The sequence below is a fragment of the Asparagus officinalis genome, chromosome 7, assembly GCF_001876935.1.
Source record: "Asparagus officinalis chromosome 7, Aspof.V1, whole genome shotgun sequence".
Taxonomy (NCBI): Eukaryota; Viridiplantae; Streptophyta; class Magnoliopsida; order Asparagales; family Asparagaceae; genus Asparagus; species Asparagus officinalis.
In genome coordinates, this window is record NC_033800.1 from 34,182,728 (window position 1) to 34,207,211 (window position 24,484).

At 37.7% G+C, this 24,484-nt stretch overlaps 1 protein-coding gene, 1 long non-coding RNA gene and 1 other non-coding gene across 4 annotated transcripts; 1 reads left to right on the forward strand and 2 right to left on the reverse strand.

The window, feature by feature from the left end:
- LOC109849961 lies at positions 2,981–17,710 on the reverse strand. The gene is made up of 5 exons (XR_002249289.1): positions 17,619–17,710; positions 17,422–17,535; positions 14,718–14,816; positions 10,041–10,114; positions 2,981–3,279 (listed from the first exon to the last, which is right to left on the reverse strand). It is a non-coding gene; the product is annotated as an uncharacterized LOC109849961 (long non-coding RNA).
- Positions 8,949–17,814, forward strand: LOC109849960. Of its 2 annotated transcripts, XM_020419858.1 has the most exons (11): positions 8,949–9,709; positions 10,626–10,759; positions 10,876–10,938; positions 11,079–11,168; positions 12,196–12,361; positions 13,129–13,318; positions 14,097–14,417; positions 14,580–14,893; positions 16,035–16,640; positions 16,745–16,810; positions 17,442–17,814. In XM_020419858.1, the coding sequence occupies exons 1-11, from the start codon at positions 9,191–9,193 to the stop codon at positions 17,550–17,552; spliced, it is 2,580 nt and encodes an 859-aa protein (XP_020275447.1). In that variant the 5' UTR covers positions 8,949–9,190; the 3' UTR covers positions 17,553–17,814. The 2 variants fall into 2 exon arrangements, with proteins under 2 accessions (XP_020275447.1, XP_020275445.1); XM_020419856.1 differs by having other exon boundaries at positions 14,097–14,893.
- TRNAA-UGC lies at positions 17,809–17,881 on the reverse strand. Its single transcript has one exon. It is a non-coding gene; the product is annotated as a tRNA-Ala (tRNA).

Genomic DNA, 24,484 nt, shown 5'->3' on the forward strand with positions numbered 1-24,484 from the left:
TCCTCGTCAATGGTATCATAAGTTTCAACAAATAGTTATCTCGTTCGGTTTTGAGATGAACATTGTTGATGACTGTGTATATCACAAGTTCAGTGGGAGTAAGTATATTTTTCTGGTTCTGTATGTGGATGACATCTTGCTTGCCACTAATGATATAGGCATGTTGCACGAAACCAAGAGATTTCTATCAAAGAATTTTGAGATGAAAGATCTTGGGGACGCCTCTTTTATATTAGGGATCCAGATACATCGAGATCGCTCTCGGGGTATTCTTGGATTATCACAAAAGAGCTATATCGATAAGGTACTTAAAAGGTTTGGCATGCAAGATTGCAGACCAGGTGACACCCCTGTTGCTAAAGGAGACAAGTTTAGTCTCAATCAGTGCCCTAAAGGTAACCTTGAAATTCAGGAAATGCAGAAGATTCCTTATGCTTCGGCTGTAGGAAGTCTAATGTATGCTCAGGTATGTACGCGTCCGGATATTGCGTACATTGTTGGGATGTTAGGCAGATACTTAAGCAACCCTGGTATGGATCATTGGATAGCAGTCAAAAGGGTTATGAGGTATCTTCAGAAAACAAAAGATTACATGCTCACATACAGAAAATCAGAGAAATTAGAGGTCATTGGGTATTCGGACTCTGATTTTGCTGGATGCCAAGATAGCAGGAAGTCTACATCAGGCTACATTTATATGTTAGCAGGAGGAGCTATATCATGGAAAAGTGTCAAACAAACACTAGTAGCTTCCTCCACTATGGCAGCAGAATTTGTAGCTTGCTATGAGGCATCCAATCAGGGAATATGGCTGCGAAATTTTGTCACGGGACTGCGCATTTTGGAAAATGTTGAAAGACCACTAAGGCTATATTGTGACAATAAATCTGCAGTAATGTATTCCAATAACAACAGGAGCTCAACTAAGTCAAAACATATTGACATTAAGTTCCTGGTTGTGAAAGAAAGGGTACAGAGTGGACAGATATCCATAGAGCACATTGGGACAAACTCCATGATAGCTGATCCTCTTACTAAGGGATTGCCACCTAAGGTCTTTCATGAGCATACTGCTCATATGGGTGTGGTATTATTTGAGGATATTATGTTTTAGTGGGAGTTTGTATTTGTGGTGCTTTATGTTTGGTTGTATTGTCTGATCAGAATAAAGTATTCAGTTAAGACACTCTGTTACATTATGTTTGGTTTTGACCTCACTAAGGAGGACCAGTTGAAAATAGACATGTACTGATCACATTGCATGTAATTTTCATGCTGCACATCCATGATTGATCTATGTCGTTTGATTGTATTGGTATATGTGACCATTGATGGGTTACTAGTCGTGAACACCATGCAAAGCACGACATATCTTTTTTTTCGCTACAGTAATCCTAATTTTTAAATGCTAATCTTACTAGTCGTGAACACCATGCAAAGCACGACATATCTTTTTTTTCGCTACAGTAATCCTAATTTTTAAATGCTACAATAATGTTTTTAAACTTTTTGCTTGCTACAGTTTCGCCGCTGCTACAGATTTTTAAAATGCTACAGTTTTCTCGTGTGCTACAGTGCGTTTTTTCAAAATTGCTGCAATATCCAATTTCCTCTTTGCAGTAAAAAAACTACAGTAAATGCAACTGCAATATTTTCTGTAACATGAATAGTGAATCATGCGTTCTCTCATTTGTATAAATGAGTAGATTATACGCAATCAATTTACTTGATCTACTCCGTTCATTTTGATCTATATGATTCGGATGACATGTAAACCAAAAATTAGGTATATTGGGTTTTATTTACTAATGCATAAAGTGATAGTAAAATTGATTATTTTATGACAACACAACCAAAGAGACAATAAAAAATATATGTTAGAAATATTCAAATATCATGATCTTTATTCTGTAGATGTTTTAAGATATCTAGATCATGATGAATGGAACGGATCAACCATTGCAATAGCTCAATACATACGTGTAGATACACTCTGAGGTGACAGTTAATTATTTAATCAATCTCAATCACATCTTTTCTAAATATTAAAACGTATAGACATACATATCTTAAAACCTCATCCACCAATAGCGGATCCAAATCTCTTCTACCAATGGTGGGTCCATCCTATGGGACGTGACACCACTTCCCCCAGAGCTCCTTATTATATACTCATGTCTGTCGATTCTCATCTTAAAATCTTTACATAGCATCAAAATTTCAAAGTTTTATAAGAAGTAAGAGTTGATAATTTTATTCTCTAAGAATATAAACTCTAATTACAAGTAAAATAAGGAAAACAAGTTCTTGCATCGTATACTACAAGATCTGTAGTCTTAATTGCTCAATCCATTTTGAAGAGATGACCCCAACTTTAATCTATGAGTTGTTAATCAAATTCATAAAAATCTTATAACCAATGAGAAAGTTACACTTGTTAAATATGAATTGGATGAAGGATGCAACTTTCAAAAAGATGATGAAAAGATGCTTATAATGGTCAATTTTCAACAATGCTTACATAAAAGGTTTGGTGCTGGCTTGGAAAGATCTACCCATTTTGTTTTTTAGTTTTTTGTTTTTTTTCCTTTTTTTTCTTTTTTTTTTTACTTTAATGGATGTTAACGTTTGCCCAGTAACTGTGATTTGTCTTAAACATATAAATATATCGGTTAGATGTGAAAAGAATTTTGAATTGCAAAAAAAAAAAAAAGACTTAGAATGCACCATCCCTGGATCAAAGCACGCGAAAAAATTCATAAATTTGGGTATGTTTTAAAATTTTTGCACCAAGCAACAAAGGGCAGCACATTGTGATCTTTCACTCAAGTGTACAGGTTTCATTCTTTGATGTTCACATGGTCATGACATAACTATGTAATGAAAGTAACTGCGAACTCTGCACAGAAACATAAATGGCTTGCAAATACCACGTTAGTGATATTTTATAATCGCTGATGATATAATTTTAATCCTTAAGTTTATGAGGCACATACCACATTACTAATATTTTGTACTCGGTTATCAGAATGATCAGATTAGCCCTCTGAGCACACTTTTTTATGCCTTACTAACACCAGAAATAAGTTAATTTGAAGTCCTAAAAATTTTACTATACAAGTCCTCTTGCATCAAGAGTTAAGAAAAAGGAAAATCAGGGTAAAACAAATGACGTAGCGATGATGCACGCACATATATTTAATATTTATCGCATAGATTAATTGGAATTTTTTGCATGTCTTAGCTCAGCTGAAGAATTCATTTCCGTAAACGTGTAACCTGCGGTCAAATGAGGTTAGCATCAGCAAATTGCAAGTAGTTGAGACTCTATGCAACCCTTGACGTAACTAAGAAAGACTTGGCTTCTGTTCCTCAAGCTTTATCAAAAAAGATAAATCCAAATCCAAGTGATAGACATCAATTGAAGTTGATAGTTCATTGAGTACATAATTTAGCTACTTTACATACAAACAGATTGCAAATATAGTCAATAATTAGCTTATGAGAATTAGATTTTTGCCGCATTTATGGTCTATTTGTGAATAACATCAATTTATCCATACTTGCAAATGAGAAATATAGTATCAGATTTTCAATCTGTTATTGGAAAAATTTTAAGCTACAATCATTGAGAAGAGGAAGTGCTTTCAATAGTATGCATATGGCTTTTTAGATAAAATCAAGCAATTCATTTGGGCGTCTAACTTTACCATGGAGTTACAGTATGCAATATAAGTAATGAATTAAATAAGATCCTAGTGTGATGTTAAAAAAATTACTTATTTTTATGCATATAGATATATCTCAGTGTGTGTTTGATATAGTGCACATTTTGTGGAAATTAGAGTGTCTGCACATATGGTCTATTTGTGAATATACCAATTTATTCATGCCGCCAACAAGAGACAGATGTACAGGGCCTCTTCTGCATATTTATCAGTTGGTTTCATTATACTTTAATCTAATTATTGGAAAACGGGTTAATTTCAGAAAACTTCCCCTTAACCTTGGAGGATTTTATACAACCCCCTTACCTATCTTAATTCTACGAACCCCCCTAGAACTCTGAGGGTTTTAGCCTATAAAACCCTGAACTTCTTTTACCCCGATATCACTGGAGGAATTTGTACATAATCCCCTCAACTATCATAATTCCACAAACCCCCCGAAGTTTGAGGTTTTTTGCACTTAACTCCCCTAAACTTCTTTTTTTCCAGTAAAACTCTTAACCCCCCCCCCCCCAAAAAAAAAAAAGTACACCATCAAAGTCTAACGTACTTTTGTGTTGTGCCTCGAGAATCCAAACCAATCGCCGAGAAAAGATAACCAACACATCAATCAATAGCACAAACAATCAACACGCAGTTTTACGTGTTCGGCAGAGATCTACGTCCACGGGGCAAGAGGGGGGGGGGGGGGGGGGGTTACTATTAGAAATCAAGGAAACCAAACTAAGGGTTACATCTCTCACCAAAACCCACACAACTCACTCTTGATCTCTCGCAAATGCCTCCTAGAATAGAAGCCCAAGAAAACTCTTCAACAGCTCAAAACCCTTGCCTTACAAACTGCCTCAATCGTGTTTTGGGTTTTTATAGAAAACCCAAACGAAACGGTCTGGAAAACAGACCCAGACTCTAACCCGCGCTTCTCGCGGTCGACCGGCCCGGTCGACCGACCAGCTCTCAGTAGAAAACCCAAACTCCAGAGAACCGTCGGTCGACCGCACCGGTCGACCGATCTCCTTCCAGACGCACAGGAAGCCTTGTGCACGAATGCGGTCGACCGGGCCGGTCGACCGCCACCCTGACAATCTGAATCCTGAGCTTATCTCTTCAAATCTCCACCTCGGCGAAGATTCTTCCAAAACTGAGCCGACACCGATCAAACCAATACCTCAACTGTTGCACCCAGTATGCCATGGCAACGGACTCATGACAACGGACTCCAATCACAACACGTCGAGATCCAAACGGGAGTGCGAACACTCAACCCCAAAACCAACTGTGTCTACTCACCAAATCGAACTGAGCCTACACCGACTACACCAAATGTCTCACTTGCTGAGACCCAAATGGGAGTGCGAACACTCACCCCAAATGTCGATGTCGCTCACCAAATCGGTTGCATCAGAAAACTGACTGCCTACGTATCCTCTCCAAGGAATCAAGCATTCACGTAGTTCACCCGATGGGCCTCCAAAGGCCCTCAATCCAACCTGCGGCTGATAGCATCATCAACGACCCCAAACTGAAGCGATCCGAACACCTCCACCTGAGGTGAAACAATGGCCGTATCCAAAAAATATCCACCAGCTGCATCCAAATCAACTACCTCATCATCTGCACCCATAAATAAATGACTCCCATGTTGTGCCACCTCAGCTGGAATCCCAAACAATGCAGAATGACCTGGAGTATGTGGGGAAATCTCCACCCAATGTGGAGTAGCATCAACCTCCACCCGCTGTGATATTCCTCTGACCTGATCAATACTCTCCACCTGCCGAGAGTCCAAAGTGACAAACCTACTCAGACCAAACTCAGAAGCTCCCAACTGATAGCCGAATGAACTCCTGAATCCCAAATGCGCAATCGGATCCAATCTCACATCCACGATGTGACCAAGTGCTGGGTAGCCCAATATCCGACGCCGACCAAAATCTAAAGCAGCTCCACCAGATCTAACAATTCTATACGCAGCAGTCGGCAACCTCATAAGATGATCCAAACCTGTCGAAGCCTGAATACCAGATCCACTGCTCGACAACCAATACCGATCCTCCTCCAGAAAAGAACGGCCCACTAAATCCGCCATCTCATCACGTCGCCCCACTGTCTCCTTCCCTCTGAAGTGTCTCCAACTGCCGTGAGCTCGGCACCAATGCAAGAAAGGACTCCTACTAGAATAAGTACGACTGGTAACCTTTCTGCCCATACACCTCCTCCAACTGTTGCGGACTACTAGGGCTTTATACCAACGGGACTTGGTTGCAACCCAAATATGCCTAGTACAATCCCCAACATAGGAAACAAAATAATCATTACCTCCCACTGATGCATACATGGAAGGCCCCCCAATACCTAACTGAACACCTCCAATAAGACCCCTCGATCGGTGGATAGAAGTGTTGAACACCACCTCGGTCTCCTCGCTTATCCCAGTGTGCTCACAGGACTTCAATCTGCAGGTCATAGCACTCATCAACAATCTGTGCACGGCATAACCAACAATATACCCCAGCACCAAACAATGCCACAGTCTAGCCATAGAAGTAGTCAGCGCCCTATCAACTACCGTGCTCCCAAGTAGATAATACAAGTTACTCCGCCTGACTCCCTTCATCACAATTATGGACCCCGATGTGACCTTCAAGCGAGAATCCGCCAAGGTCACCCTATAGCCTGATGCCTCTAATACCCCAAGTGAAATGATGTTCTTCCTCAGTTGAGGAACGAACCTCACATCAGCCAACTCCCGGATCATCCCGTCACTCATCCGAATCCGAACGGTACCAATACCACCAATAGGGCATCTGTGATCATTACCCATGAGAACAGCATCCCCTCTTTCCAACTCCTGAAAGCTGGAGAACCAATCCCTTCTAGGGCATATGTGGTAAGTAGCACCAGAATCCAACATCCACTCGGTGGAGTCGGCAACATCAACTGACGGAAGAGCTGGGCATGGGCACGAATAGCCTGAAGAATCTGAATCTGAAACATCGCCACTAGCCTTGGCAACATTTACCTCTGAAACTTGAATAGCTTTCCCTTTATTCTTCACGGCTTGTAATTTTGGGCATTCGGCTTTCCAATGTCCATCCTCTCTACAAAAGGCACACTGATTCCTACCAACTGCAGGATGCCCCCTCTAGACTGCGATCTTCTCCCACGGTTTGGACCTTTAGCTCTTGCAACCAATGCCCCCGCAACCGGCTCAATGGAAGTCTCCTTGTCCTTCTTTCGAAGTTGATAGTTCACAAGGGCTACGGTGACCTCACTATACGAAAGAGATGTCTTCCCATTAATAAGAGTGAGGACGAAGGTCTCATATTCCTCGTCGGGCAAGGAACTCAATAACAACAATGTCTTGTCCTCGTCTTCAACAATGACATCTACGTTCGCCAAATCTGCAAGTAGCTTCGTGTAGTGGTTCATGTGATCACTAATAGATGTCCCCTTCTTCAATTGGAAGCGATAAAGCCTCCTCTTCAAATGCAAACGATTTTCGATGCTCTTCGTCAAATATTTGCCCTCTAGGACCTCCCAAATCTTCTTTGCCGAAGTTTCATTCATCACATCATATTTAAGGTCTTGGGTAAGGCAAGACCTAATCACACCACACGCCGTTCTATTCATTTTATTCCAAACCTTTTCATCAATGTCGGCCGGTTTCCCATCCAACTCCAATGTATCTTCCAAATTTTGCGCATTTAGCGCATCCATGACTTCACATCTCCAAAGTCCAAAATTATTTGTGCCGTTGAACTTTTCCACATCAATTTTCAAAGAGTGTATATTCAAACTTTGGACGGTCTTCACACTAGAAGAACCCTCCCCATATTTATCCTTTCCGGCCATAATCTCAAAGCACCCAAACAATTGCTGAACAATCAAGAAAATAGATCCAACTTGAAAAAAGATAGAAACTTTATCACAAAGATCCCACATTTATCACCAATCGAAGCTCTAGATGAACTTCCCAACTGATCTACCCCTCCAAAAAGCCCAAGCGTTGCCCGGAGCTCTGATACCACTTGTTGTGCCTCGAGAATCCAAACCAATCGCCAAGAAAAGATAAACCAACACACCAACAAGCACAAACAATCACTAACACCAGTTTTACGTGGTTCGGCAAGATACCTACGTCCACGGGGCAAGGAGATGGGAGTTTTTCACTATTAGAAATCAAGGGGATACAACTAGGGTTACAATCTCTCACCAAAAACCCTCAATAAATCACTCTTGATCTCTCCCAATTGCTCCAACAATAGAAGCCCAATAACTCACCCTCAATGGCTGCTAAAACCCCTTGCTTACAAACCCTAAAACCAAGTTTGGGTATTTATAGAAAACCCAAACGAAACGGGTCTGGAAAACAGACCCAGGTCGACCGCGTCGGTCGACCGCTACCATCTTCGGTCGACCGCGTCGGTCGACCGCCACCAATCCTGATGCCCAGAAACTCCTGTGCACGAACGCGGTCGACCGGGCCGGTCGACCGCCACCCTGACAACCTGAATCCTGAGCCTGGAACCTGATCTCTGCCAATTCTACACTTTGGCCTGAAAAAAGGAAAAGGAAAATACCCCTCGCTCCATGAAAAATCACCCTTTCGTCATTTCCATTGATGTTTTGAGGGCAGAGGGGTATTTTCATCTTTTTTATCACGTGCTTGGCATGTGACGCATTACACTTGACGGTGTTACTTTGAGGGATTAAAGTGAAAAATCTTCAAGGGTTTAGTGGAACAAAGAAGTATAGGGGGTCATGTGCAAAAATTAAAATAGTTAAGGAGGTTATCTGCAAAATCGCCAAGGTTAGGGGGGGTTTTCTGAAATTAACCCCAAAAAAGCCAATAGGCTGGAGCCCTTTTTATGGGGGGTTTATCCTTCAATTAACAAAAAACAAAGTATTTGCAAGACTATACGTATTGCTTTCAATATGGAATCAAGCAATACATCCCACACACCTAACCGTAAGAGTCACATAAATAATCAGTAATGAAATGAATTGAAGACCTAGTATCTGCTGTTAACAGCTGAGAGATCTAGGAAAAAGAATAATAACTTGTTTGTTTCTATGTATGCATGGAGTATGAATGCAAGTTACGATGTAAAAAAACTAAGCTATAAAACTTCAGGAAAACAACCTGTACGTTTAAAACTACGTACATTGGTCGGGAGAAAAGAAATTGATTTGAAAGAATGAAAGGGAGAGCATACCACTCAAGCACCCATCCAGGTGACTTTCTCTCTGTCCTCACATGACATCTCACCAAAAGTTTATGCATATGAAATATATATACACCACAAAGATTCATACGCTCACAACAGACAACTATCTCTAGCAGCCATCTGGGTACCAAGAGGACATCTCTAAGTACAAAGCCTCAGCATAGAGGTATGATATTTCCTGATTTATCCTAGATCACCTCTACATGATTTCCATGCAGAGATCCCAGAGAGATGATGATGGTTGATCTAAGCTCCCGGGCTTTATGGACAGCAGTCCTTATCCTGCTCAGTTCTGGTATTTCTTGTGATTCGTGGTGTCCAACTCCGAATAGAGATTCAACAAGTGCAAAATTTCAGCAGAAAGCTACTAAGTTCTGGGAGTTCGAGCAGACAAGTAAAAGATGGGTAGAAATCAGCTATCCTTTTGATCTAATGTCGTGCGTCGACGGGAACTGTACTAAAGTTGGGTCAATTGAGAAGACGGAGGAGAAACAAAGTAGAGCTAAGATCACAAAAGAAGACGGTCTTGAACTGGTTTTGCCTCTAAGGAAGAGGCTATCGCTTACTAGGATGTCAGAATCGTCTCTTTGGGTCACGGGGCAGAGTGGATCAATCTATGAAAGGTTCTGGAATGGAGTTGAATGGGTAATTGCTCCCCATGAATTACCAACTTCAGCAGGTCAAGCGATTTCGGTTTTCATAATTAATCAAACTATTCTTTCTCTATCAGAGGCTGGGATGCTTTATCAGGTAAAAAACATCCTTGTTAAAGAACTAGTTTCCCATGCATACTATTTGATTTTATGCCTCTTGGTAAACTTGCTGTTGCCTATAATCCTGGTTCACCTGCCCTTTGTAGGTAGGGAGCTATAATAATTCAGGTTTAGTAAAACAATTATATTTTATATTCTCTTCGTGATATAGAGAATAACAGACTCAGCAACGGAGTGCCGGCAAGTGGCAAGAATAAAGAAGAAACAAAATAAGAAAAATAAAAAATAATAATAATAATACATCAAAAGTTATAAATAAGAAACATTTATAACAGAGCTAAGATTATTGAAGTCAGTATACCACACACCTTTAACATAATGCTTTTCACCTGGTTGATGGAGAAATTGTCATTCAATTGGTTCCTTGGCAACTACTTCATCCCTTGCAAAACAAAAAGACTACTTTTGAATATCAAATTACCTTCGACTGGTAGCATTTGGAAAATACGATTCATAGAATAGAGCTGCATTAAATTCGTACAGATCATGAAAGTACAATGTCAACTATAACATAAATGATCTATAAATGCTCTCTCTTCTGTTATAAAAGCATGGACCATTCTGATCACAAATCTGGATATCATATTGCATAAAGGAAAACATAGCAAAAATGAAGAATCTCCTGAAAAATATCACACCTTATCTTAGAGAAACATGACAGCAATTCAAAGCAATCAAGTGAAGAAAAAAACAGCTTATACTAATAGTTCAACTCCTTGCAATAAGACAGAAGATATAAAAATTAACAATCATAAGACTGTAAGAAGAATTCCAGAATGATTAGACTTGCAACTTAAGATGAGCTTTAACTCTTACTCGCTTAGGTCTGTACTTCTGCTGAACAAGAACCTTAACTGCACGACATTTAACTTCTTTGTTATGTTATCTCTCAGCTTGAACTGAATGAAAACTCTCAACCAATATGGACTGAATTTACGCTATTATCAGACCCAAAGATACACACAGCAGGAACAGAACAAAAATCAACAATGAGGATCAAGTCAGGCCTTGTATCTAATGATGGAGAGTGAGTAGCCTGGTACATATTTACACGTTATCTATACCATTAGTCCTTTACTTATTCTATAGCTGCTGAATAGGCAAGATCGAAGCCGTAATAATTCATTTGTGGTTTACTGACAGGAGGTTGTACTTATCAACCACAAATGGGTCACTATTAGAGATCAGTGAGATTCAGCCTTTAAGGTGGGAGCAGCTGCTAGTAAGAATATTTAATATAATCTGCCAATGGCCTGCAAGAATTTTCATGCATCTAATTTGTGGAAAAGTTTGTTTTTCCAAATTAGGTCGGAGTAACATTTGGATTTTATTTTGAATTTGAATAGGTTGTATTATCACGGTCGACCACCAGGTGGAGATGTGGTGGCAATAGCTGATTCCGGCTCTATTAGACCGGGTGTTGTGTTTACCGTGAGGTATCATAATATCAACCTTGTATTTCAATTTCAATGGCCAAGATAGCAACATAGTGTATGCAGTATTAGATATATGTGACGGTAAATTTAACAAATACAACCCCCCCCCCCACCCCACGCCCCACCCCACCCCCACCCCCACCCCCCGCCAAAAAAAAAGAAAAAGAAAAAAAACAACCCAAAAACACACACACACATATACATATATATCATAGATAAGTCTTCTGAACTTGTGTCGCTTAAGTACCATGACTACTGATGGTTACCCTAAAAAGTTGCCACGGGTTCCGCATGTCAAACCTTTTGAACAATTTGTCCCCTATTTACTTAATACAACTCCTATGTTAATCTTTTTGGGTAAGGGTAAAACAGTAGAATTTTGGTACTTTCGACTTTTTGCCCCACCTGAGAATGCCGTTCATGTAAAGTTCCAATATTTCAGGGAATGGTATAATTTTGAAAGTTCAGAGGTTCAGTATAAAGTTCACGGGATTTTGTGAAATTCATCCTATATAAAAAGAGACAGTTTAATAATGAATGCAACCATAATTTCATCCTGCATGATAACATAGTAATGAATGCAAGCTTCATCTTGCTATGGCCCTGTAAATATGATAACCAAGTCTGCAATTCACTCTCTACTTGAGACTTCAACCCATCAGCTGGCTTGTGCAACTAACGAATCCAACTTAGAGCCGAAGACTGGATATCAAAGACAATACAAATTGAATACTAGAATCTTTCCATGAACTGACTGCTTATTCAAATATGATCTGTGGCCTAGGGTATATTTAAATCAGTGAGGATATTAGAAGATGATATGCTTGTGAACTTGGTAAAACAGTAATTATGACAATATTTCCATAAAAGAGTTCTGAAAATATTGGACCTTTCTAATTGCGAATGTAGTTACTATCTTACATGCATTAACCCCTCTAAAAGACATCCGCATTTTTGTGTGTGTATCCATATCTAATATACGACTAATTGACAATTCTATTATACTTGATTGCTCTCTTTAATGCAGTACTTTGGGAGATCTCTATGAATTTGACAGGAAATCTAAGCCAGCATGGAAGAAACACATTTGGAGTGAGAAAACAACGAAGGAAATTTTGCTGGCACCCTTGACAGGTTGTCGTATAAATGGCATATCGGGAACTCATTCACACTCTCTTTTCCTTTTAACCAAGGTATTTTGTGGCTTTATATCATCATTCTCTGATACATTGGCAATATCACTTTCAGCTTATAAATTATTTTAAACATAAATGCGAGATATTTTTGCATAGTACAAGAGCAACAGCTCAACTAATCATCATGAAAGCCATCCACCATTCTGTTGTGGTCAAATGGAGCACAACCAAAATTTGAGAAAGCTCTACAAAAGAGTTGAACAATTTTATTGATTGATTTTCGGCCTAATTTCATATGGTACTTATTTCAAGCCAAAGCAACTTTAAGACAACAGAGCTTAATAGAACCTAGAAGGCCAGCTGAAGGGTGTGACTTCTACCTTACTGGGGTAATATAATTAGAAGATCATGAGAGAAATTGTCAAATAAACTAAGCTAAGAAATAATCTAGAAGAATACAAAGAAAAAGGAGTTATGTAGGTGCGTCGAAGAACATGATTATGTTATATAAACCAACCAAAATTTGAAGGACAACATGATGCTCAAAATAAGCATATTCAGAACAGAAAGTTGTCGAGGGAGTAACTCTTTGTGTATATCTGCAATTGGTATTTTCAATGACTAGTTGATTCTTATCCCATAAATAGAAAATCATGAAAAATAGTCTTCAAAAAATGAATGTATGCATACAGTTTCAAGTTCAGCTATTAATTCACAAATTACAATGTGACCTAACTAAAGATATTTAAAGACTTCTTGGTACTAGGTGCCACAATTTAGAAGCTCATTTGCCATATCCATTAAAGGGCTTCATGGATATACAGGATGGTTTTCTAGTAGAGCGGCGCTTGCACAAAAGGAAGTGGAAGTGGAGAGTTCATGGCGCTCCTGAGGGTTACTACTTCAGTGCCATCACATCTGCCCAACAAAATGATATAAATGAGAGGATGCTCTCGCTGTTTCTCACGACAACTGGTGGATCTGTATATGAATATCAGCTTCCTAAAAATTCAGGTATGCTTGAGTTATAGAAAACCATAGTTATTGATGAATATTCCATTTTTAATACTTTTTTTTGAGAAATTTTATGATGAATTTGTCAGAAATCGTAACAAGAATTGAACTCCACAGGATATAACTTCTAATTCGATTATTCAAATATATGTGCAGTAAAACTCTTAATATTCAGCTCGTTTGCAATGGACAATGGGTACCAGAAAGGGGGGGAAAGATTAAAATAAAGAAGAAGACTATAAAGTTAAAATTTCAGCCTCATGCTTGATCAATGTCCTCATGACTGAATCAATGACCTCACACCAATTGAGGTCTAACACCTGCAAAAGTAGGATTTCACACCCAAGATTGAATCACACAATCCATAGAAATCATAAATTTTCACAACATCTTCGTCATATTTTCGTTGGAGAAAAATTAGTAATTTATAGACTTATTTTAACTTAATTGCCAAAAAATGAATTATCTAATAAGGATAAATTTTAATCATACAAAAAATCCTTTCCTAAAAAGTAGATTCTAACAGGATGTTTAATTCAATTAAAATCCTAACTAATAGTTTGTCTTTTATGGATAAGGCTACAAGAAAATTTCTACTAAGTCAAAATTCTACTTTTAAAAGAAGTCATGACCATCTTCTTCCTTCTGTTCTTCATCTCTTCTTTTGTGATTTTCAAGAGAAAGTTGTTCCTACATCAATGTACTATTATTTACCTATCTCATCTTTAATGAGATGCTTCCGCCAATAAATTGACTAGCATCTTTTGTTCAAAAAAAGGTGTCAAACACGGGGATGAAATAGAAGGGCTATGGTTGAACCATAATCATCCAAAACAAGCAAAGATTGCACGAGGAATCCATGGAGTACAGATTCAAACAGGGAGGTTTATATTCCCATTGGACGATGGGAGACTCGGGGAGCTCCACTTGACTGGCATTGGTGGAGAAAACATAGGCCCAACTCTTCAAATCAGCAACAGAAGGAAAACATCAAATAAGTATGAATGGTCCATCTTAGATGCCCCAGAAACTGAAGGATGGAATGCTGAGTACTGCACTGAGGAAAATGGTCCTTCAAATTGCATTGCAGGAACAAAGAGTATACTTACATTTAGAAAGTCACAAGATCACCATCATTACATATCTTTGCCTAATTACGATAACAGTGCATCCGAATCTAATAATTTCATAACTAAAACTATATACGATAATTTCAGAATGAGAATGATGCATCCTGATAGGTCTTTCTTCTTCATCACAGACAGTGGTGTGACTTTTGAATATTTGTATACTGAAAATGTTTGGTTGTGGCTGAGGCACGAGCAATCGACGGCTATTAAAGGGGCCTTAGGAAGCTACAATGGTAGTTTGTTTTTGGTTGACACACATGGAAGCTTACTTTTAAGAGAAAGAAGTGGAAATGAGCTATTGTGGATCAATTGCACGGCAATGAAGAATGGTAGACACGTTGAATCAGGACCCCCGTGGGATGTTATACCTGGCACGGTTCGGAGAGTTACTTCAGAAGATGCACTATATTTTGTCAACAAAAAGGGAAGGCTAATACAGTTTACGGTAAACATTCAAATAACTGTCATTTCTCACTTTAAGTGCAGTCACATTGTTATATCAAAGTTACATGGTTAACTATTGTTGGAGATATATCATGAATCACCTTAATTTTTTATGTTTTATGGAAAAGCTACTTTAACATCATATTCTTGTGAACTAATTGTTATAACAATATGTTTTAACATAATAAGATAGGAACATATATTGTCGTAATTAACTCTGCAATATACAAGAAAATAATATATAATGGGTATGACTCTAAATGTGCTACCAAGAGATAGACTAGTGGTGGGGCCCGCTCTGCTAGTCAAAATCAGGAGGTGTTGACCTTACCACTTCAATTTTTTATCTCAGTTTGCAAAATGAGTTAGCAGCTCATATTTAGTATGACTCTGTGTGTGTGTGTGTGTGTGTCTCCATGTGTGTGTGTTCTCAAGAAACTTTACAATATGTACATATAATAACAATGATGTTCCATTCTATATGATGACGAATTATACATGATATGAAATGTTGCGGCTTCAAGAGACTCAGAACTCCTTGAGCTGTTAATTACACAACTTCTTAATGTTTAGCATGTATGATTGTTGACCATCTGAACTAGAGTGTTCAACAGTGTGACATATTGTATGCATGGAACACCTAAAAGATGCAAGGAGAGATTTGTAGCATATTTAATGTGCTTTTACATTTTTACCCAGAATATATGTATTGACAGCCAAAAGAATTTATTAAATATTTTTTACAAATCCGTTTAATTATTTGCATGTCAGATCGAACATTTTCCATAATTAGAGAAAGTGTAAGATGTGCGAGAGAAAAAAGATATAACTAAACTGAATGTATGACAAGCATCACGTGTCCTATTTGTTTTCTCATGTCTATGATCAGAGAATTCTACAAGAACAATGAGTGATACAGCTTTAACAGCGAGATAGCAAAGCTCTTTCCTTTTAAAGATTGGTAATTATTTGGAGGGGAGGAATTTATACAATTGTATGTGGAAGCTACCATGATCTGTACATATGTAGTTATACTAGCTAAAACTATGATGTTCCCAGTAGACTTTTATGGTCCACTTTGCATATTCTTCTTATTTACGCTCTGCACCTCACGATTATTTTGATAACTTACAAAACAACAGGTGGCACTACGAAAATTCAAGTGGAAAGATTGTCGAAGCCCACCCAACATAAAGATCGCATACATAGTAGACCAAGAAGTCTTCCGACTAAACATAATTTTCATTGTGGGAAGAAACGGTCATCTATACCAATACAACAGTATCACCGACCTCTGGCATGAGCATTACCAATCTCCTTACCTAGTCCTCTCAAGATCCCCAGGGACAGCCATGAGGCCATCACCACTATCGCTAACTGGCTCTCTCTTCATGATATCAGAAAATGGTGGACTTGTTGAATACAATTGGAATTCATTAGTAGGATGGGAATGGGTTGAGCATGGAACTCCATATAGAGATGTCATATTAGTTGGTGCACCTGGCCCGAGCTTTGATGGTACTCAATTGTTTGTTGTTGGATCAGATGGCTGTGTTTATAGAAGGCATTTGGATCAAATTACATGGAAATGGACAAGTCATGGGTATCCCTATACACAAAATGGAGCTTTGGAAGCTCCTAGGAGAAGTAGCGAAAATCAGAAATGTGGTGCTGATGATGAAAATGTGGCTAAGTTTGAGGAGGATCAACACTACACTGATAGTATCAAGGGAAGTTGCAATGAAAAGGTTAGTAAGTATAATAGAAGATGGTGACCAGCTTTAAGCTAAATAAAAAATGTGTGCATAAATTCGGCAAGCTAATACATAATTGGTAAATTGGAAACTTGCAGGTGGCTCCGACAAGGCCTATACCGTTTTCTGAAGGGTCAGTAATATTCGAATTACAAGATGGAAGGGTAAGTACAGTAACTGTTGATGCATTACTCATATTGGAGCAAACTGGCAATTTTAGAAATACACTTTGGTAAAATATATCGTGAAAAGATACATACCAAAAAATTTTGAAATAATCGTGATGATAATAGATTTTTTCGAGTAGTAAACATAACATAAAAAAGAAATCATTACATCTTGTAAACACATTTGCACCATAAGAATCAGTGAAATTTGAATGTTTATGAGGCATATACAAGATGAAAGGATAAGCAAACTATAAATGGGCATACTTTTTGTTACACACAATTGCAACTTTAACCGGAGTATAAATAAATTTATATAAGAATTATACAACATAATCCGCTAAAATTTTGAAACTTACACAAACTATCAAGGAAATGGCATATAAAAATCCAAAAAGTGCATGGCCCATATTGCATGAGACGAGTATATCAATCGAATTCAATGTGCATCGCATCCATTTCATCAGAAACTAAATTAGCCACATTATGAAATGTATATGAGACCAATAAAATTCATCAAACAAACAAAATGTTATAGCAATAAAATCATTTTTTTCGTTTGGAATACATCAGAAAATAGAAACGATGAAAAGTTTTGATATACTGACACGGGCATTTCATCGGACAGTTGGCGGAGTTGCAGAAAGGGTCTGGCGATGCAGAATGGGAATGGGTTCGGATTATCGGAACACCAACCAGCCTTTGCTTGACCGCTTACTGGACTGCAGTGGCATCATAATCACACCATATCAAGAAGTGTAAGAGAACCATACAATAATATTGGGGGTGTAAAAAAGAACATCACCGTGTTGGGCGAAAATTATGAAAATTAGTATAGAGATTGGAAAAACTGAGATACAAATAAATTGTAGAATCCACAGACTGATGAGTAAAGACTTTTTGGTTGTAACTAAAGCCTCTGTTTTGTGAATAGGGCGGCAATCTGCAAAATTGATGTAATAGAGTCAGAGATAAATTAAAATTAAAAACCAAAATGGAGATGCAGGGGATCGAACCCTGTACCTCTCGCATGCAAAGCGAGCGCTCTACCATTTGAGCTACATCCCCAAGACGTATGGACGTTCAACCGTTCAGTTAATATCAGCAGACCAATTTTTCGCGGGGTAGTCTAATTTAGATACTAGCATCACAGATGAGTCCTCCTCGGCTTCTTACAAATGGTACCAGACCCAATCCCGCATTTTCAATTTAGGGGATGTTTGGTTGTTTTCCACCATTTTCCGTGTCCAACATTCTTTCACTTTTTGGTGTTTTTTTTTTTTTGGAAAATTTATGTCGAGACCCAAAAGTAGGGACTTCATGTGACCAACTCCTTTGTATTTTAGTTCATGTGATTCAGCACCAAAAAGTATCATTTAATTTTTTAAGGCCCCTCCATGTCAGCAGCACAAAAAAAGAGAATGTATTTTGAAAAAAAACCCGAAATTACCCCTCCACTTATCTTCCTCAGACGTTTGGTCCCCAAAAACATGGAAAGTCGCGTCCATTAATGTGATCTGACGAAAAAAATGGAGGAAAATTTTCTGTCTTTTTTTTAAACTCTATCATGAGCAATAACTCGTATTAGTTCTAAGTTATTTAATGTTAGTTCTAAGTTATTTCATGTAGTTCTAATTCATGTTAAAGCTAACTTTAAGTAGAACTAACATAAATAATTTAGGCTACTTGATCTAATGGTAAAGCTTAGGAATTTGGAGAGGAGGTCAGGAGTTCAAACCCTTGCAGCTACAATATAATTTGAAGGTCTTTGATTGGGCCTTGGGCCTTGGGGCTCTTATGTTAATTCTAACTCACCGGACGTTAGTTCTAGTTCTAATTCATGTTAGTTCTAGACTCTTAGTCTCTTGTGTTAGTTCTTTCTAGGCTCTTGGACTCTTATGTTAGTTCTAACTCACGGCTTGTTAATTCTAGTTTTAATTCATGTTAGTTCTAGGCTATTGGGCTCTTATGTTAGTTCTAACCCATGGCATGTTAGTTCTAACTCACCGTACATTAGTTCTAGTTCTAATTCATGTTAGTTCTAGGTTCTTGAGCTCTTATGTTAGTTCTAACTCACGGCATGTTAGAACTAACATGATATCCATTAAAACTAACACGAAATCCACTAAAACTAACACAGATATTAGAACTAACATAATATCCATTAGAACTAACATGAAAATAATTTTTTCTTTTTTAAATATACTAATATTATACATAGCATAATTTTTTACCAAGGAATTTACGCACCTAGGAATAATTGTTAGAACCAACGTCAATTTAACACCTCCTAAAATTTTCACATTTTTCCATCCAAAAATCTTGCACAATTTTTACATACAGACCAATAAACTAAAACCAAAAACATCCAAAACCCCCAAACTCCTAACTACTGCCAGCCCTTGCCGCTCTTCTTTTCCGGTCTCGCCATTCTACTGCCTGCCTTTGCATTTCCATAAGGGTTTGAGTGGCTTCCTCTGCGCTGCCAACCCCAGATGAACCGTCTTTGTCCTTCAGCTCGCCGCGATGAACGACTTCGTAGTCGTTAACGAATTCTGCTTCCCTGAATGACATTTTTCTGGTGAAAAACCTAGCACTATTAAAATCCGACGAGAAAATTGAAAATTCAAGAGTTTCGGTGGCTCCTAAGCAGTGGGGGGGGGGGGAGAGAGAGAGAGAGAGAGAGAGAGAGAGAGAGAGAGAGAGAGAGAGGGTACATGAATAGGGAGGGGACGCAGTAACCGAGTTCAGTCTCATCAAATGGGCAAGTTCGTAACTTCGACTAGGCTTTTTTTGAAAACCGATACTTTGGGGCATCGTCACAAATAATGTGTATTTGGGGCTTATCCACATAGGACAGAATACAAGAGACCTCGTCACATAAAGTTTTCGCTTTTGGGACCTGGACACATTTTTCCCTTTTGGTGGAAAAAGTCAATATTGCCACCTAACTTCCACCAAAAACTCCATAATTCCCACTAACCCCACCTTTTCCTTACTCGTGCCTTCAACAACCACATTGTTGTCTTTTGACTCTTTCTCCTCTCACAAATATAAAAACCCCTCCACAGTCTCCACCTCAATTAAGAGAGGGAAAAAAACGTTTCCACCTTTTCCCTTTTTGTAACCTTCATAACAGAGGAGGAGCCACTGTTGTTCAGTGAGGAGGAAGATGGTGGTTTTGGTGATTGTGTGGTTGTCTTTCTTTATGCTTCATATTGTTATTACTGATAAGGGTGATAAGTATTCGGCAACCGTCTTCGTCTGAGCAAAAGCTCTGCAGTCCCACCCGAATACAGAGGCCGACTATTTCTGGGGGCTTTTGTCGCTAGGGGGAGGGGACTGACTGCACCAGGGCAATAGGCGGGTCCTTAATTTTTTAGAGCAATGCTTGCACGACTACATCTCATTCACGCCAGATTTTATTGTTTATTTTATTCGGATTTATCTGCATGGTATAACTTTATTTGATTTTTTTTTCCAACAATATAGAAGATTGACGATATAGTTGTTAATTTTTAAAATTGAGAAAAAAATTAAATTACTGTTCATCAACTGTTACTGTTCACTCGGGAAAATACAGTTACTGTTCATTAAACCGTTTTTATCCGTGAGATTTGCTGAAACTATTCATTACTGTTCATTGGAAAAATTAATTTGAGATTACTGTTATTGTTAATCTGATTTAATTACTGTAATTAATTGTTGAAATTAATTAGTTATTGTAATTGATTAATTGCTATTAATTGTTCTTGACTAGTAATTAATCTAGCTTGCTATGCAACGCATGTGTTTCTTCCAAAAACATTTGTGCCTCTTTCTCATCCTCTGCTAGATTCGAGCATACCATGTCATTTTGCTTCTAGGCTCATATCTAGAGGATTTTAATCGACTACTTACCAGTAGAGCCTTGTTTTGATGAGAAACTTGGATGATTGATAATATGATGATAATTAATCTCAAATGGTTAAGGGCCATGTGAATGTTAAGTGTATCAAAAACGCTGCATGTCATGCTCAATTGGGAAAAAATAGCCTCTTATCACTCATCATCAGTGAATTTTCTAGGAGTGGAGGTAATTGCATCTGTTTGCTAACTTGTAGTTAAATTTTTGTCGTGCCTTCTTTGGGAAATTAGATGGATATTCTGGCTAGACTTCACAATCCCCTAATGTTGTTTATTCGATTTGTCTAGTGGGTTTTTAGTCTGGAGCCCTGTCTTGATATACAATTATTGGTGTCCAGATATTGAATTTCAAAGAGTAAAATGTTAACTAACGATACAAAGTATTAATATTTTAAAAGAAACAATCAATTACCTAGAAAAATATTCATATAATATGACTTCGGTTATAGGAAAACATGGACAGCTAGATCTCTAATATCATCTTGCAATCTATGCATCTTTTAAATTCTATTTTATATGGTGAATTATTTTTTTAAACCTTCAGAAGTAACGATTATCTCTTTTATTGCATTATGATGAATATTACAATAAATATTCATATGTCATATTAGATCACTTGCATTTGTTACATGATTAATTACAAGGATTTATGCAAAAATGCACTTATTAAAATTTAAAGCACGTGTGTATAAAAAAATTAAAAAAATATTTAAAATATCAAAATGATATGTTTAAGAGGTGGTATTAGAAAATGGCCACGTAAATTTGGAAGGTCTCTTTTGTAGGAAACCGATTTAAATTTGGAAGGGCTTTTTTGTAGGCAACCAATTTGCAACATCTTATAATAGGAGAATTTTTAAAAATTTATATATATGAAGTATGAAATATTCTTTAAGATATGGAATCCTATTATAAGGTTCTCTTGAATGCTTTGCATGTAACTATTAGTAATTTTATTCATGTATGTGCATATGCATGCATATCTGTAGTATTTTAGTTCCACATTAGTTTGAAATGTTCAGAAGTTAAGGGCCAAATTCCAATCTGCACAAACCCTTTGTTCTTTTGCTTCCTATTTCTTCCTTGATAATTACAATTTCTACTTGACATGACCGCATATCAAATCTTTTTTGAAACCTTAGACATTTAAAATGAAAATGTCAAATTATTATAATCCATTGTTTCTTGATAAGAGACATCAATAACTATACTAAACATATTTTAATGTCCTATCATTTTAATAGTGACTAGGAAGAATCATTGTATAGTTCTTCATTTGACTACATGTATAATGTTTTCTCTTGAGATTTCAAGAAATGATTAGAGTTGATATAAATATGCTCTGTCAACTAATATGCCTTGTTACAGGAGATGTGATGAATCAAATTCTTTTGGAAAATCAAATCAAGAGGTATATCTTATAACTTCTATCTATATGATGAATAAAAGTTATATTGAAATTAGTCCATCAAATAATTAAAAATTGGTGTTAGGTTCCCTTATCCTTATAAGCTGTTTCAAATTAATCCCTCCTCTTGCTACTTGTACTCTTGCCTAGAGATACTAATTTTAAAATAACTTAACAAGAAGAGGACCTAATGTCAATTTCAAATAATATGAAGGACTAATTATAAAATAATCTAAGGACTTGATAAATATATACAACGTATGCTAGGCAAAATTTGTGATTCTAGACTTTGTATAGTCTGAGAAGAATTTTGATGATCCATTGACTAAAGGTCTATCCAGGAGTGTGTTTCTGGATTCATCGAGGGAGATGGGGTTAAGCCCATAAGTAAGGTCACTAACAATGGTAATCCAACCTTTATTTGGAGACACAGTCCCAATGTAGGTTCAATATAGTAGTAACAAGTTGGACTAGTGATACTCGTGTGGAGCATCGATCTAGATATATTTATATATCATTATGGTAGCATCTGCTACTAACTCTTCTCTATGGTAACGATGCTCTTATGATACAGTTGGCTAGGGTGAGTTTTACTCTTAATAAGTCCAACGCGTGTATTGCGGAGGGTATGATATCCAGCTATAGTACCCTTGAAGGACTTACCTACATGAGAGGAACTGTGATGGCCGCGGTTGGGGGGGCTGGGCTAACCCCTAGAACTCTCATGAGTCGGTTATTGTGAGCATGACCTTTAACGCTCAACCCGCTTTGCTCAATAGATGAAGATGTATTATGTGTGTTTTCGTCAATACCGTGTACAATGGGCCTAATTCAAGGCCTAGTCCATTATGTCCCTCAAGTGGCGATGAACTCACTAAGAAAATGTTCAAAGCCGAAAGCTACCTCTCCTGAATTCACGATACAAAAGGTTGTCCAACCTATATTTGTTTTGTGATTTATTGATTTATTTATTGTTTTTTGAGTTTTCAGCCAATATTGCCTTTGGGGGGGGGGGCGGGGGGAGGGGGCGTTGGATATTTTGTTGATAAAAGTCAATATTGTCACCTAACTTCCACCAAAAACTCCACAATTCCCCACTAACCCCACCTTTTCCTCACCCGTGCCTTCAACAACCACACTGCTGTCTTTTGACTCTTTCTCCTCTCACTAATATAAAAACCCCTCCACAGTCTCCACCTCATTAAGAGGGAAAAAAACGCTTCCACCTGTTCCCTTTTCGTAACCTTCATAACAGAGGAGGAGCCACTGTTGTTAAGTGAGGAGGAAGATGGTGGTTTTGGTGATTGTTTGGTTGTCTTTCTTTATGCTTCATATTGTTATTGCTGATAAGGGTGATAAGTATTTTGGGCAACCGTCTTCGTCTGAGCAGAAGCTCTGCACTCTCGCCTGAGTACAGAGGCTGACTGTTTTCGGGAGCTTTTATCACTAGGGGGAGGGGACCGACTACGCCAGGGCGATAAGCGGGTCCTCAATCTTCTAGGGCAGTGCTTGCACGATTGCATCTCGTTCAGGTCAGATTTTATTATTTATTTTATTCGGATTTATTTGCACGCTATAACTTTATTTGATTTTTTTTCCAACAGTTGATGTATGAGCAGATTCCCTGATTTTCTAGTGTTTGTTGTAAACTAAAAAATGAAGAAAATATGATTGTGGTTACCATGGTGTGATTACCACCCATATAGGATAAATTTATTGGCAATAAAAATTGAGGGGCCAACATGCTTTCCATCACACAAAAATGTGAATATTTGAGGAAGAAATTTCAAAACATCTAAAGATGTGAGGGAGTAATTTGCAAAAATGTTTAAAGATTTGAGGTAGTAAATTGTATCTATCATAGTCTAAAAACTAATTACGAAGGATGTAAAGTCACGATTGACATGCATAAAGATAGAGATGGTAGCATTAGTTTTGCACAAAAGTAAGTTTAATACACATAACATAGTTAGTAGCCAAAAGGATGAGCAATCATCTAGCTTATTTAATACAAAAAGGAACAATATTGGCATTTGTGTAATCGGTTAGTTTCACAAAAATATCCCAAAAGCATCCAAAATCCAACCTTCCACCATATTAACCAATAGGTTGACTCTTCATGAACTCAGTCAACACCCTTTTTTTGCATAATAGTTGGCCTCCCCACAAATAGTCTAGCTTTTGACATTGTTTAGTGCTTGCGTTGTGTAAAAGGTTACCTAAAGCATAATTGGTAACAGAAATTTTGTGAAACTGATCATTGCACATTCATCAAGCAGATCTTTTTTAAGAGTTTGTTTTAGTTAATGATGATGCAAAGTTAGCAACCAAACAAAAGGAATTTATAGAAGCTATAT